Source organism: Stegodyphus dumicola, chromosome 10, assembly GCF_044657685.1.
Source record: "Stegodyphus dumicola isolate Sdum_Otavi_A_Nest chromosome 10, ASM4465768v1".
Lineage (NCBI taxonomy): Eukaryota > Metazoa > Arthropoda > Arachnida > Araneae > Eresidae > Stegodyphus > Stegodyphus dumicola.
In genome coordinates, this window is record NC_140777.1 from 128,127,438 (window position 1) to 128,143,626 (window position 16,189).

At 31.0% G+C, this 16,189-nt stretch overlaps 1 protein-coding gene across 1 annotated transcript in view; it reads left to right on the forward strand.

Moving 5' to 3' along the window:
- Positions 1 to 15,608, forward strand: part of LOC118190237 (uncharacterized) — a 138,604-nt gene extending 122,996 nt beyond the window's left edge. The window contains exon 2 of the mRNA XM_035360925.2: positions 6,603 to 15,608. Within this exon, the coding sequence (XP_035216816.2) occupies positions 6,603 to 7,954 (1,352 nt within the window). The 3' untranslated portion in view covers positions 7,955 to 15,608. The remainder of the gene's footprint in view (positions 1 to 6,602) is intronic.
- Positions 15,609 to 16,189: the final 581 nt, after the last annotated feature.

Genomic DNA, 16,189 nt, shown 5'->3' on the forward strand with positions numbered 1-16,189 from the left:
CATTAAGCTTGTCTCGCCGGTTTACTACAAACCAGTACTCTTCCTGCGCGTTAAAGTATCTGCGAGCCGTTAGGCTAATCCATCACACCTTGAAATTTAGTAATCGTTACGGAATTCCGTTAAACCAGAAGTGCGTTGCTTCTTGTAACCCAAGTTGGGTCACTATTAATTTCATGTTTGCATAAAAGGGTCTTATGCACCGTTCTTCTGATTTCTGTTTTGTTTCACAAGGCTAAAATATAATTCTTTAAGAGACATTTTAAAAATTTGTGTTCCCAAAGAGACATAGACTTTATCTCTTCAAGTGAAAACTTCTGTTCATTTATCGATCTAAAACTAACGCCAATTACAATACAGAGGGAAATATCTGAGCAATTTCTCATTGTGTGAGTATGGAGTAGAAAAGCTAGGATAAAGGATAACAAAAGCTCTCATAAAACACTGGCTCGAAAGTTCATTCTTTAAGGAAGTCAAATATTACTTAGAATAGTAAAACTTGAGGTTTAAGTTTCTTGTAATTCTCGATAGTTCTCCAAGACATAATGCTGAAGCCCTCATAACACTGCATCCAAGAGGTGTTATTCCACCCACCTAACACCGCATTCTCAATCTAACCAATGATTAGAGAAGTCATAAAAATATTAAAAACCTGTTCAGACAAGCATGTTTAAACCTCTGTAAATAAAGCACCAGACGAAGGAAAGCATGATAATGCCCGCGGCATTTCAACGTAAGCCAGTACGTGGAAAGAAGACAGAAGCAATTCAGCATAAGCCAGTGCATAGAAATTATTTAACTCGCATGGAATTCCTCAACATTGAATGCTTATTGCTCTGACCTGAAGTTATCAACAAACTTAAAAGATTTCCATAGACTGAAAATGAAACCAAAGTAACAGTACATATGACGAAAGTAGCTAGTGACTTTCAGACAGAAGAAAGAGAGGCTTAGGAATTAATCGACAATGTCGATCGAGAAATAACGAACGAAGAATTCGATGATCTTGTAATACCAAACAACAGTGAAAGCAGCAATAGTGAAGAAGAAGATAAAGTGTCTTTAACTTAACAAAAAGTTAAACGAATTATTAAAAAAGACACAGGAACTCTCTGATTTTGCAATGGAGATTGACTCAAATGAAGAAAGAAGAGGACATCTTATGAGAGACACTGAAAAGCTCCAGCTTTAAGCAAAAAGCAAAAAGTTCCAGCTTTAAAAGTAATAATTGCGTCATGTATTTGTTTATTAAGCAGTAATAAAATTGTTTTAAATTACCATTTGTTTCATTTTTCATTTTTAATTACTACAATATTTTGGCTTGTTTAAATATGCATGCTTTCTTAATTTGAAATTATGCCTAACCCATTTTTCCCCATGGAAAATTAACTTTGCGGAATACGATTTTGCCATGCGCGCTGTCTGTTAATGACACATCCTCGCGTCCAGCAGAGTTTATTGTATATAAATTTTATCTTTTATCTTTCTTCTTATTAAAAATTATATAAATATCTTGATAGCTAATTTTTTCAGATAATGAAATCATATATTTACAGTTATTAATATGAATTAATAAAAATAGAATTTTCACCGATTAAAATAATATAAATTCTGAAAATTGGAAGAAGTTTAAGAGATTATCAAGAACTGAGACTAAAGTATTACTCGTGTGCAAGACTCTAAGACTGCAATTTCTGTTATTGCAGTGTCATCAATGTCGTCACTTATCGATCAATGTCATAAAGAGAAGTGGCTCTAATTTCGATTTCTATTATCGATGATCGTAAAGGTGACAGAGCATAAATTCCAGATCGACTGTTTATCGCAGTTTGGCCACTTATTTATCTATTTTTATTTGCGTTAATCTGTTCCTACAACTCTTTCTACAGCCGATAACTGGGGGGTAAATCGAGACACCACTTGTAAGTCGACCTTGTACTTTTGTTCAACCTTGTTTTTAGATGCTCGCTTTCGAGCAGACACATCTTGTAAACAAGTGCGTTGTTCCTTTGTCGCGACTTGTCACCGGATCTTTAGCAAAGCCTACGAAGGCGCAGAATAGTTAAAGCTACACGTTTGGAGATAAGATTACAACGTAAAAGTTATTGCAGTTTCAGATGTGCGAAGGCTATATGTTAGCAATAATATAATAATTTCGTAACAACAGCTCAGTACTAGAATTTTGACAGACGAGTTTTATTAACAACGCATACCTTATAATAATTGATGATTCTGTTGCTAGAATATATTAAAACTGATAATTTTCGCTTTATTCTGTAGTCTTAATTTAATGTGATTGCATTTAATGTTATCATTCGGATACTACAATCGAATCTTCGAAATCTCACCTCCTTGTATATATATATATATATATAAAAAAAAAAAAAAAAAAAAAAAAAAAAAAAAAAAACTGGGAATGAGGAAATCATTTAATTATACTGAAAATGTTTCAAAAATTATTTATTTTCCCAACCTCAAGGAAGTCTGCAAACGAGTCAGTTTTTGATATTTAAGTCAACAAAGTGTTGGGTTTCTTTTTTAATCATTTTTATTCTTCATGAAATTTTTTAAATAAAGGAGACATACAAAAAGCATGATATTGAATAGATAGAATTATCCTATTATATTATTATATTATTATAAGAAATTATTAGATAAAAAAAGTGCTACCTTTGTAAAGTTTCACGTTATGAAAACTGTGTATGTGAGTAAGTTGGCAAGGAGAATTAACTTCATTGAAGCCCTGTGTCTGCTGATTATATATTGACACAGCATCGGTAATGATGTTAATTACGAGGGAATTTGAAGCTTTGCGTGGATAATGATGGAAAAATTCAAGTAACGATTGCTGACTGAGGAAGGCATTTTTTAATAGTATTTTAAAACATACGCAAGCACAATATATGAGAGATTTCTCTGGGAAAAATATAAAATTAAGGAAGAATTGCCTACTAATGCCGAGTTGAGACAGTCACTGTGCATATTAATTTTAAAGGTAAAATGTTTACCAAATAATGCCTTCGAAATATTAAGAAAATGAAAGTTTTATAAATGATATTTTGCATTAACATCTGCCACTAAACGGAAAGGAAACACGTATCCATTCAGAAAGCTATTATAATAAATGCTTTGCAAAATAAAACGGAATTATTACTGTGTGAAGCGTTGTTTATCCTTCTGTAATTATACTATAACTAAATATTTAATAAATCGAACACTTATCTTTGTTGAAATAAACAAAGATCTATTTTTAGTTCTATGTAAAAAATTAAGACAGTATTAGCATTAATTTATTTCATCATCTTTGTTATATAAGCAGCTAAACCTTTCTCAGCATTAGATTTTAAAATTGCTAAGAGGTTACAATAAAGCCCAAAAATCTTGTGAAGTTTAATTAAACCACTGACGTTTTCCATGTCTTTCACCAAACTATTCTCGGCCACAAATTAGGAAGATTAAAAGACCAGGAAGTCACTATGTATAAAAATTTGAAAATTAAATTGTGAAGTCCATCAGCAGCAAAATATTTATAGCACTATTTTCTATCCTTAAAAGTTTAGCTTTCATTTCGTGTGCTTAGGCAAAATCTTAACTTACTTGTTAAATTAACGTAAATCTCAAAGTTTTAAGGGAATAAAAAGGGAAATATTAATTTCGTCAAAAATCACAAAACAAAAATGGGCTCATATTTCAGACTGCTGCATTTTCTGCTTTTCTGCATCATTTTCTGCTTTTCGTTTAGAATATTACCGTTTACATGAAGTTAACATATCATTCTTATTATTAGATCAAAATAAATATCCTGATTCCATTTTAGAAACAGATTATGATTCTAACTTTGAAACAGATGGAGCCATACTATGTGTTATCATCTGCTTGTTAAGTATTAGTTTATTTTAATATAAGCACGTTACCTTTACATAAATGAAAACGATATATTATTAATACTATTTATAAATAGTAACAGTATTTAATTTCAGTTTATTGTGTTCTAAAAAATAATATTTTGTAAAAAGTTACATATTAGAGTGCAGGATTCTCTCGATTTCGGTATGTTTATATGCTGTAATTCAAAACGTTTTTATTTGAAAATCTTTTGATATGTAATGTTTCTTTATTAAAGCCATTGCGGAGCCTGGGACTCGAAGGCAGATAGTTTAATAGCAGAAATTTGATGAATTATCTGGTTGCATCTTTCAACGAAGCTTTTTTCATATATTTTGCTTCTTTATTCACCTTTTAATTTTCCACTTAAATATTTTATAAGGATTTGAAAACATACTGTGCAGTTTGGGAAACATTTTCGATATGTTTACCCGATGTTTCTATTGCAAGCTTAATAACTATTAGATTATCTTTAATGTCGTTGCCCATTGTGCTGAGATGGACACAATAATAATTATTCTTTTTATTTTTGATGATTTTCGACGTATATTTAAAATCTGAGGAAAAACTGATATATTTAATATATATCTGATGCAGGCTGAGAACCTGTTCTTTTGCTTCTATTCCTTTATACTTTAGAAACAGGCCTCATTTCGTACGTTCTATAATTATGCAAGGGAAAAGTAACCAAGGAGGAAGGGGGGAAAGACATAGCTAAAAATTAATCCATACTTTCGGCACCTTCCAACCATTCTTGAGCCAGATTTAATGAACCACCATTTAGTTTGCGAGTAATTACTGCTCACTTTCACATTAGTGTGATCTCTTTCTGATCTATTTTATGCAGCAGATGTCGAGAATTGACAGGGGAAAAAAAGAGGGTAGTAATAATAAAAGTTTTAGGGCGGCTCTGGTCACGAGAAGGGCCAGAAAGGGAACCGGTCTGTACTTCAAGAATCGTATCCATGTGATTGATTTCTTGACACACTGCTCTTCAAAAAAACATTATTCTCTTTCCCTGCTAAAGAAATCAGCAGTTTCGAGAATGTCACGTAAGCATCTCTGAATCTCAGTTCAAGAGATAATTTTTGAAGCTATACTTAAAGGAAAATATTTTTTAAATAATACTGAAATTCAAGTTTCGCTGCAAGAATAAAAGTACCTAAAAGTTAAGTTGGGAGGCGAAATAGAGAGTAAATAATACCAAATTCGATATTTCAATACACCTTTTAGCTCCAGAGTTTTACATACTTTTTTTTTTTTTATATAACTCTTTTAAACGGGTGGCCGCTCGAGAGGCTAGTTTTCAGAGAAATAATGTAGCGAATATATGGAAAAAAAAAAAAAAAAAAAAAAAATCAATGTAAAGCAACTCCTAACACTCTATCGAAAATTCTTAAGATATGCTATTTTTAATATTTTATGGTTATGTTGTTAAATTTTGTGTGGCGTGAGTACGAAGAAAGCGATGCTTAATAATAAAGCTAAAAAGAAAGAATAAAAAATTCTTAACAGGAGTGATTCCGAAAGCAGATTGGCTACTTGCTGTACTCAGCAACAGCATAAAAAATCTTTACAAATTCCCCGATATTAAAATTCGAATCTTTTCAAACTTTTCTTTAATTTTACTGGGAAATGCCTGTATATCTTCTGCAGAATCTTTGATAATGTTTTAAAATATATGCAGTATTATCTTTAGATCATTATTCGCCGAAAAATGAAATCTTTACATTTATCCCTGCGGTGTACTTATCTGTTTCTATAATCACTATCATCTGTACAGATTATATATAGATAATACTGAACGGAGGAAGAGATGTAAATATGCTGTACATGCGTTCTTGAAATATATGCGTGTTTACATCAGTTCCCTTACATGAATTCTATACGTATAAAAATATCTGTAAAGAAAATGAACTATTAATGCGGCCATTAATTCTGAAACTATTAATGTGGCCATCAGCATCAAAATCTTTGCGTTTTGTGATAAACTAAAACACCAGTTAAAATTTTCTCAGGGCCCACCAGCGGCCGAGCGGCAAAGTCGCTGAACACTGGTAGTTCGGTCCGAGGTTCGAATCCCGCGAACGGGCTGGCTGCATGGGTGTTTTCGTAACGTGTATTCGAGTTGTGTGTAACGTGTATACGAGCCAGTTTCCCTTAGAAAGTCCTCTACGAATGCATCCCTCCCTTTAGGCAGATAGCCCTCGTGTGCTTTGCCATAATTAATTACACCAATTACACCATTAAAATTTTCTCAGATTTCAGGGTAGATATTTCAACATATTTCAGGATATGTTCGACATTATTAAACAAGCAACTCTGCTTTATGCATTTATTCTCGTTAATCCCCCTCTCTCTTTTAGCAAATTTTATTTGGTGGGGGGGCGAAAGCAGAGAAAAAAAAACAATAATCAATGGCAAAGAATACAACAAAAATAATCTTTGATAAATGGAAGTTTTATTACGGAAAACTGCTGTATTGCATTGCAAGTTACTTCATTGTAAATTAAATATCGATGGAAAAATAAAGAAGAAGGGTGTAAATATGTACATACAAGATTAAAAGCCCGTTTATGTAGTGCAATGGTTTCCAATTAGAAATCCTTTTGTTATAAATGTAGGTTGTTTGTTGTTTTTTGAAATAGTAAATGTTGTTTTAAAATAGTAAATATCACTACTGTGGAGAAATATTCAGTTTCTTTTATTATTCTTTTCAGGTAAAAAGTGGCGTGGTTTGAGTCATGAAGACAGACGTCCCTATGTCGAAGAAGCAGAGAGGCTTCGAGTACAGCATATGCATGATTACCCCAACTACAAGTACAGACCGAGAAGGAGAAAAAATACAAAACGAGGCAGCGTTCGGAAAGGAGCTGCCGCATCAGCCTCACCTCCACTTATGCAGATGCCACTTCCATCACCATCCCCTTCTTACTCATTTCCGCCTGGTGGTAGTCATCTGATGGGCGGATATAGTGGAAACAATGGTAGGTCATCCTCGATAGCAGGAATGGATGTATGTGGGCTTCAGACTCCTGATTCTTCTCCCCATGGCAGCCCCTGCTCAGAGGCTAATGCAACCCGTAGGATGGACAGCTACAGGTATCCCGATTTCGTTGGTATGCCCATGAGCACCAATCACGCTGTTAGTAATGGGGATATCTCAGGTTCATCGAATGTTAGCCCAGATTCAATCCGGTCTTTACCAACACCAGAAATGTCTCCCATCGACCGAGATCAGGACGGGTTCCTGTTCCAAGGTTCAGCTCAGAAGGAGGGAGGTCAGGAGCGACGTGAGACAAAAGAAAACCCAGTAACGCAACTCATCACGCAATTTAGCGATTCTTCTAAGTTCCTAAAGAACGTCCGTCCACCTTTCCCCGTTCGGGGATCTCATCATCCAGCGAACGGCATGACTCTAAGAGATCTAGTTGCGTCCAGCAGTAATCCAGCTGCTACTTATGCCGCTTTAACTTCAATGTCTGCCTTACCTCACTACTCCATGGCGACTGAAATAATGTCTTCCGATTCTCACCATACTGGAATCAAAACTCAGGAACCAGAAGAGAGGAGTTCTTGCAATTATTCATACAGTTTTGCTGGGGATGTCAAACCGCCACGCCAGCTGCCCCCTTATAACCCTTTTGTATCTACTGCCCTTTACCAAAATTCCAATTATTATCAACAAGGCCGCTATTCGCAAGCTGGAGAAGGTGGTTACTTTCCTGATCCACCATATCCGGAGAACGAATGCATTGACGATGTCGACAGAAATGAGTTTGAGAAGTACCTCAAAGTACCTTCTAACATTATGCCGCCGCAGTATTCTGAGGCTTACCAGTGTGCAGATGGTCACGCGTACGTTGAAGCTCAGAGTGAGAACTCTAATACAGACAAATCTTTCATGGGCTTACCTATGGATAACTCTATGGAAGGATTACCTTCTTTTGCCCGAGCAACATCAGGTACATCGAACATTTCAACAATTTATGGAACGTCGCCGTCTCCTTCGAAAAGTGAAAACTCAGGACTCATAGCAGCTTTGTCTGAAGCAAGGCAAATTATGCTATAATTTTAAACAAATGTTCACATTTTACTCTGTATAGAAGTCTCAATGAGAGCTGGTGTGTGACACACCTAACCAGTGCCTTTCTTCGGAGTGCCTATCCAAGTAATCTCACTGCAGTGAAAAAGAGAAAAGCATTATATAAGGAAATAAAACTAATCTCCTTTAAAAATGTTCTCAACTACAAGATTATTCTCTAACTACAACTCTAACTATATTATAATAAACTGAATACTTTGTCAGTAACTAACGCTATTATAGAATTGCAATTAATTAAAATTTTTATTATAATTTTCGCCTCAGAATGTAATCCAGACCCTACCCTTCATCCGAAACTCGAATCAAACATTTTACTTTTGAAATAAATTTCTTAAATACTAGTTTCACATGCATCGTATGTTTTTATAATAATATAAGTAACATAGTCCTGAAAATAAAATGCTTGGGAGCAAACTGAAACTATAATATAAAATTAGCTTCAACCAAAAGCATTGTAAAACTGTTTCAACGTCTGTGATCAGTGCAAAATGTGGTGCCTTTAATAGTTATCCGACTTTTGCAAAAATGTAAAAGGTGTAAATCCAAAGGAAATTTTTGAAGTTCAAAAGTGTAATGGATTGTAATGTTAGTTATAGTGTATAAACTCTCTTTTTCCTAGTGAGAATCATTGAAGGAAGTTACATTTACTGCAGTGATGATGTGCAATAAAATATGGAAAGGCCAATATATACATCTGCATCGTTCTAAGGTTTATTGGTGAAAAATATGTAAATAGGATTCATATTTAAAAAACGTGAAAATGACTTGAGAGTTTATGTAGTTTTCTTCTTTTTGAGAACATGAGAATTGTACATTAAACTGTATAATGTAAAATAATAGGAGTTTCTCGGTGGATTTTTACAAACACGTCGTGGCAGCCTGCATGATCTATTTACATATTTTTGCAAAACAAGGTGTTAAATATACATTAAATAACTTCCATATTATATTTTTTTAAACAGAAACCTACCGCTATAGCACTGTGCTCAAACAGGAAAAATGTGATTTTTAGTACTTTAGAATTCGTAATTTAGAATTTATACTACAGACAGCTTTTTGAAATTCTTTCATTAAGTAGAGAAGCTCACATAGCTTAAGAAATTAATGCAGTTTTCTCGTGGTCATAAAAAATTACTTATAGAATAAGTAATTTGGAATGGTATGGAAATAAGGTAGAGCTTTAACTGATGTCTTTGGCACAAATGCTTGATAAACTGCTAAATTTAAGCCGACGTCCAACCTTGGTACGGAAGGTTGGTAGGTTTCTGTTGATGGGCTGGAAGGACCTTGTCTTGTTCGAAATATGTATTTCGAGTGTGCTCATTTTTTCTTTCTTTTTTTCTCCAGTAGATTTATGTGCGATTGTGGATGTAAGGAGACGTTTAATGTTAATTCATAAATTCATACAGACATTCCATTTTTGTTGTATTATTTCCGTGTTTCGAAGTGTGCGAGAGATTTATGACAAAATTCTTATTTGTTTTATTATTATTATTATTATTATCATTATTACTGGTTGCTTCAGAGTATAATCTCCCTTTATTGTGAAGTCTGTCTAACAATCCTGGTGAATTTGTGTGAACAACTCTTAAGACTAGCTCCCCCCAAAAAATTACAGAACTCCAGCTATCCGGATTCCACAAATCCAGAACTCCAGTTATTCAGAATGACATTCTTCTGGAAAAACAAATTTGTTTTTCATTTATTTACATGCTTTTGATTTTTTGTTTTCAAGCAATAAAATAATAATACCGTACAGCATCCTTTTCCTTAAGGTTAAAAAACTAGCTTTCTAACTAAAGCAACCAATAAAGTTATAAATTTATTACAAATTGTAAGTGGAAAAATTTACTAATGTTATCCGGATATTTGAAGTCCTGCTGTGTCCTCTACATTTCTGACGCGGAAGTGCCGTGATCAAAGTCTTATGAGTTAATACGTCAGTCATTTTCTCTATTTGTATCAGAAAATAATGTCTTAATTTAATTATAAGTGACCGCCAGAAAGGGGTTGTGGGTTTAGGGGAAAAATAATTCCATCGTTTAATTTTTGTTGAAAAATATATGTTTGTATTTTGCTTCACGGAAAATAAATTTAAAATAAAATAATAATTTTTCATTATAAAGTCTTACATTTTAATTTTATTAGTAAAAATGTATGCTGAAATAAATATGATTAAAAATATAAATAAATATATAAAATTCCATCCTTTACATGACATAGCTATATAGATTACAGAAACAAACATAACATCAGTTACCTGGACTTTTCAATTGTCTAGGTAGGCTGTAGTCCTATGCAGTCCGGATATTTGAAGTTCTGCTGTGTCCTCTACATTTCTGACGTGGAAGTGCCGTGATCAAAGTCTTATGAGTTAATACGTCTGTCATTAAATCTGTTAATAGATCATTAAGTCTCATAGTCTTCCATCAACTTTTTAAGAAATGCCATCATAAATAAGTGTGTGTAAAATATACATGCATCCAGTTTATAAAGATGAGTTTTACTAAGAAAAGTATATTGAAAATCATATGTATGTACTGTGTATATTAAGGTTCTATAAATTTTATAATGAGTAATTTTATAGTATTAGTAATTTTATAGTAAAGATTAAATAAAAATTTATTTATGTGAAACATTTATAAGCTATGTGATATGCTTATAAATCATCAACAAAGAGTCATCAATTGAATTCTATATAGATCCGATGAATGCATAAAGTAATCATTTTAATGGAACATAATTTGAAATCAAACCTAAGTCAAAAACACTACGACACACATTTTCTCCTTTCAATGAATCTTTCAAAGTTCCAAGGAGCTACTGTGAAATACTGTGTTTTAGTTTACTTTAGCAATCTAAAAATTAATGCTAAGTACAAAAACCACAAATAGTTTGTTAAATTCTTTATGTTTAGATTGAGTATATGTCTCCTTTGCCATCTTTATAAAAAGAGATTTTAAAGAAAATAAATATTTCCATTTATGTTTACGCGCTAATTAACAAGCAATGTAATAGAGGATTAGAAAATTCTATGCTTCTTTAATTAATAAATTTAGTGAATATGCAAATGTTTCGTATGCTTTTTAAAAAATGCTATATTTGTGGTATTTAGAAGCATATGTTTTTAAAATAAAATAAACCTTTATGAAAATATATGAATATAATGAAAAATTAACACTTAAAATAATATGTATATGCAATAAAAAATTAAGCTAAATATTAACATAATGTACATATTTAATTGTTAAATGAATTTTAATTTATGCATGTATAAAGTCCATTATAACAACTTAAGTGTAATATGGATAGCACCTAGTGGTATTTACATTTGACATCCGTCTTTAGATTGTGAAGTAAAGCTTTTTTTTAAACGAGATCTCAATTTTTACGAGCTTTCGTTTCACAGTACTAAAATGATACTTTGGACTATATTTGCAATTTAGCTGTAATAGATTAACTGTGACAGCTTTAAATGTTACAGTGAATTCAAATACTTATAAATTAAAGAAAAACTTTTAAATATAAAATGCATGTTTTAGATTGGAATTACAATATTTTTATAAAATATTATCGTTATCAAAGCACTATTTCTTTATAAGTGTGCGTGCATTGGAGTTTAATATAAGACAAAAAATATTATCGCAGTATATTTTAAATTATCAATTTAACAAAAATATTTTCGTCGGGAATAATACGCAGATTAGGAGAACAGTAATTTTCTTGACTTGGTTTTCAGAAGAGTGGAATAATATTTGTGTATTCAGGAATTGACTTATATATAGATAAATATATTGGTAAATTATCTGATCATATTCAGAGCAAAATATTAGTTTAATCTACTTATATTTTAATTTTTATTTTCTTCTTGAAATAAACAAGTAACTGAAGTATAGTATGAAATCAGTAAATGTAGGTCATAGTATGAAATCTTCCATTTTTATTATTCATTAAATGTTATATTTTAACTTTTAGTTTTAGGACATTTCTTCGCATAGAAATATGTATAATCAGAAATCTGAATATTGCAAATTATATTTGAACATGCAAATTATATTTGAAGAAATTTTACAAGTTTCCGAACAATATTAACACGTATGACGTATTAGTAACTATATTAACGTGTATGGGATATGAAAATGAATAATGCGTAGTTACTAAAGGTATTTTCAATATTCGTTATATTTCATTTGGAGGCTCTTGTTGAAGTTGTGATTTATGTTGACTTGACTAAACAGTACATATATTGATGAACCGGTGTCACATAGAAAAAAAAATGGCTGTATTCTTTATACGGTACCTGCTAGTCAAATTTACCACCGATTTATTCTTCCGTGCATCATCTCTCTCTCTCATTTGAAACGCTTTCAAGACAGCAATAAGAAAAAAATAGTAAATAATATCTATTCTAAGGTCTCATGTGTAGTTAAAAAATTACTTGGGTCTGAAAACTTAGAACACTGTTTGAGCTTACCAGATTGACGAGGAAGGAGAATTAAATCAAATGCACAAAAAACATGGATTACGTCTGAATTAACATAAATTCGGGAATTTTTATATAAATTATCCTATAAATTTAATTATGAGTAAAGAAAATGATCGACAATTATGCAAAAAAGTGAAATATTCAATAAGGCTATTAAATTTCAAGACTACATTTCTCTAACTTGAGAATATTTCTAGCTCTTTTTTTTTTTTTTTCCCCTCATTTGAATCTGCATCCAGATTTAGCAAAGAAATATGACCATCAACAATGTTATAATTAACCAGAATAGAATTTTCATATTTAAAAACAGGTTATGTCCAGTAAAGTTCTATGAGTATACATGGCCGGTAGTTAACTTTCCTAATTATTAAGAAGCTATGAATATATATAGCTAGAGTAACAATTTTATAATGTCGGAGATTTCAGTGATTTCTTTAGCCTGTTTTAGGATATTTTTCTAAAATTCTATAACGTTAAATGTAACTATTGATTTCAGATTTTTTTCTTGCTATTTCTAATATATTTATTAGATAGATTTTACATTTAAAAACTCCAATGCCATCTTCATAAAATTTCCTATTTTAGAATTTAAATTAGAATTCAAAAATGTATCAGGCAACATGCGTCCAATACGAAAAAACAATTTTACTACGCAATACAAGATCGCCATTGAATATTTATAACAGCAAATAGTGTAATAGCAATCACAAATGGTGTAAATGCTGAACATTAATTTCTCATTTTGAGAATGTGCTACAGAATAACATACTGCATTAAAGAAAAAATATGTGAATATGCAATAACGTTTCGAAATACCGCTTAATTAATTGGTAATCTTTAACATGATATTATTGTTTGTATTTATCCCTTTGACATCTGGTAGACGCTTTTCATTTCAAATGCTACTGAAATGCAATTTTTTTTTTTTATTATTTACGCAAATTTTAATCTGTGAAATTTCATAAAACCGATGAATTCTTTTTTTTTTTCCGTGATAAATTGCTACCCCAATTAAATTTGATGTTTGTCATAAATTATTCGTATGCATTTTAATCCCGTATTTTACCTTCAGAATATATTGTCCATATCATATGCAATATATTTCATGTTAAAAATGATACTGATCAAAAACCTTTATTTGCAGAAAAATACCGGAAATAGCAATAACCGATAGTATTGTATGCAAAGAATTTAATCTCTTGAGAACATGCATAAACATGCATTTCCCACCCTTCAATGAACTGTCTTTACAGTCACGTTTTTCGTTTTCGAAAGTTAAAGTATTCGATAAAATTTTGATTTGATCCACATTACAACAACAGGAGCAATTTGAGGCTTAACTCAAATCAAATACCTTGTTTGGTAATTCTTTATTTTTTGGTTCATCTGATGAGATGAATCTTCATATTCTCCTGGTTGCTCTTGCTTTTACAACTAAACTGATCCTTCTAAACTGACTTCATGTGAAGCCATCCGTGTTAAAACATGGAAGATAAAATCGTTTCCCACCAAAACTAAAACTGATGTCTTCTTAAAGACTACACTTCCTTCTTTTCAATCATTTTAAAGACGTAGAATAAAGTTATCAAAAATTAGAATTTTGTGAGTAAATTAATTAATTTTTGTTTTTTAAAATTTTTTTACCACTTTTCAAAAATGTTCACTTTTTACAATATCATGCATAATATCTCAAATACGGCTTTGGAAAAATTATAATTTAAGTATATATTTTAAAATCTTCTCAAAGCAAATAGCCATTTTATGGTCTTACTTTCGTACGCAAAATTTATTTAATTTGCAAAAGCGAGATTGCTATTCTTAAAATGTAAAGTCAAAGCAAAATTAAGTGACATTCCACAGCAGTTTTTCTTGCATTCGCCATTCATTGCACCACCACAATTGTTTGTAAATATGGAAACTGATTTTACAGAAATGCTGTTGTAAAGTTAAAATAATATTGGTGAGCAACTGTAGGTATCCATGGATATCCGGTATTCGAAAAAAAAATTAACTTCACATTTTATGGAAATATAACGGATATATAATGTTGCAATAATTTATAACAAATAGCAAATTATCCATGAAAAACTAATGTAAAAAGCTTATCATAAAATTATTACGTATCTGTTTTACTTTAATATCAACGAATGTTTTAAAATTTAATGCGCATACATATCACATGTATCGTAAACTTAATTCAAGTTTATATAAATTGAGCACGTATTAATGATATATTTTGACATCATCAACGTAAACCAGTAGTTTATTTTAAAGGACTGCCATTATATTATATTTCTTGTACGAAAATTGTACCTCTTGTGGTATTTGCACATTGGCTTTTTTCTGCAAATATCAGAGACTTAATCTATATTAACTTACTTGTACAAGAGATTATACTTCTTAAATAGAATCAATTAGTCATGTGTCTGCATTGATTTTGCTGTGTTTTACACTCAAATTAATATTCTAAACAGGAGCAAATATTTTTAATGGATAGTTTCTTTTAGTACTGCAATGTCGAAAATTGTACAGTGGCTCTGTGAATAAGTACAAGGATTTTTCACAACTTAAACTACGCTAATAGTTTCTTATATCTATATATAATATATCTTTTGATATATATTATTCAATATTGTATTAATTGTTGTTATAGATTAATAATAGTTTTCTGCATAAAATGAAATGCAAATAAGCAAACGCCTTATATATATTTACTATAACTCCTTCCTCAAAGTTTTGTAAGATACTTACAGATGAGCTTACATTTCTTAAAAATGTTACAATATGGATAAAATCTGAAAACCCTATTGTATAGAAAGTTGCCTTCATTTTATAAAATCGAACTTTGTACTTAATTTATATTATTGTATTGTATTAAAATGTGACAAAATGTGAAGTGATGTTTAGTATTCCTCGATATTGCAATTGTTCTTTGAAACAAGTATTATTTTCCCATATATATGTATGAAATACCTTGCAGTATTTTTTACCTACATCTTTACCTGTTTCTGATCTGTTATTGTAATATAGTCATGTCTAATTAAGTTCGAAATGGTTTTGTAACTGTGGAAATAATGTTGTTGAAAGCACCTGGAGCAACTTTGTTGTAGTTATTAAAAGTACTTTAACTTCCAATTGATAGTTCTCCTTATTTCTTGTTTTGTTTTTATTCGATAGAACTTTTTACATTTTGTTTGAAGACCAACGAAGATACACTTCAGAGTATCTGTGACACAAATTTATGCTACAGTGCAATAATGCTTCTTAACTCCGAAATCGATTCCTTCCACCAGTTAGTATAATTAAGTACTTTCGCTTGGTCAAGATTTATGGCTAAATTTAATATTTATGTTTTTTACGGTATATATGGCATAGACACAACTGTTATTTTTTTAAAAATGTTTAAATACTTTGATCTATCAGAATGCTATTACTTTTACGACACTGGCATTTAAAGTCTACAACTTTGAAATGATTTAAAATTCAAATCTTTTTTTAAGTGCAAGGAATATGCAATATTCTAAGACTGTATAATTTTCGAAAATAAATTTCTAATATAAAATATACCGATAAAAATTTCTTATGTACTTAATCGTTAAATTTACGTAAAATTATTCTCAAACTTTATATAAACATGTATATGTCACTGGCAATGTATGAAACGCCTGCATTCTATAAAATTCCTGGCGCTTTTTACAAAATGTGAAATGTGAGGA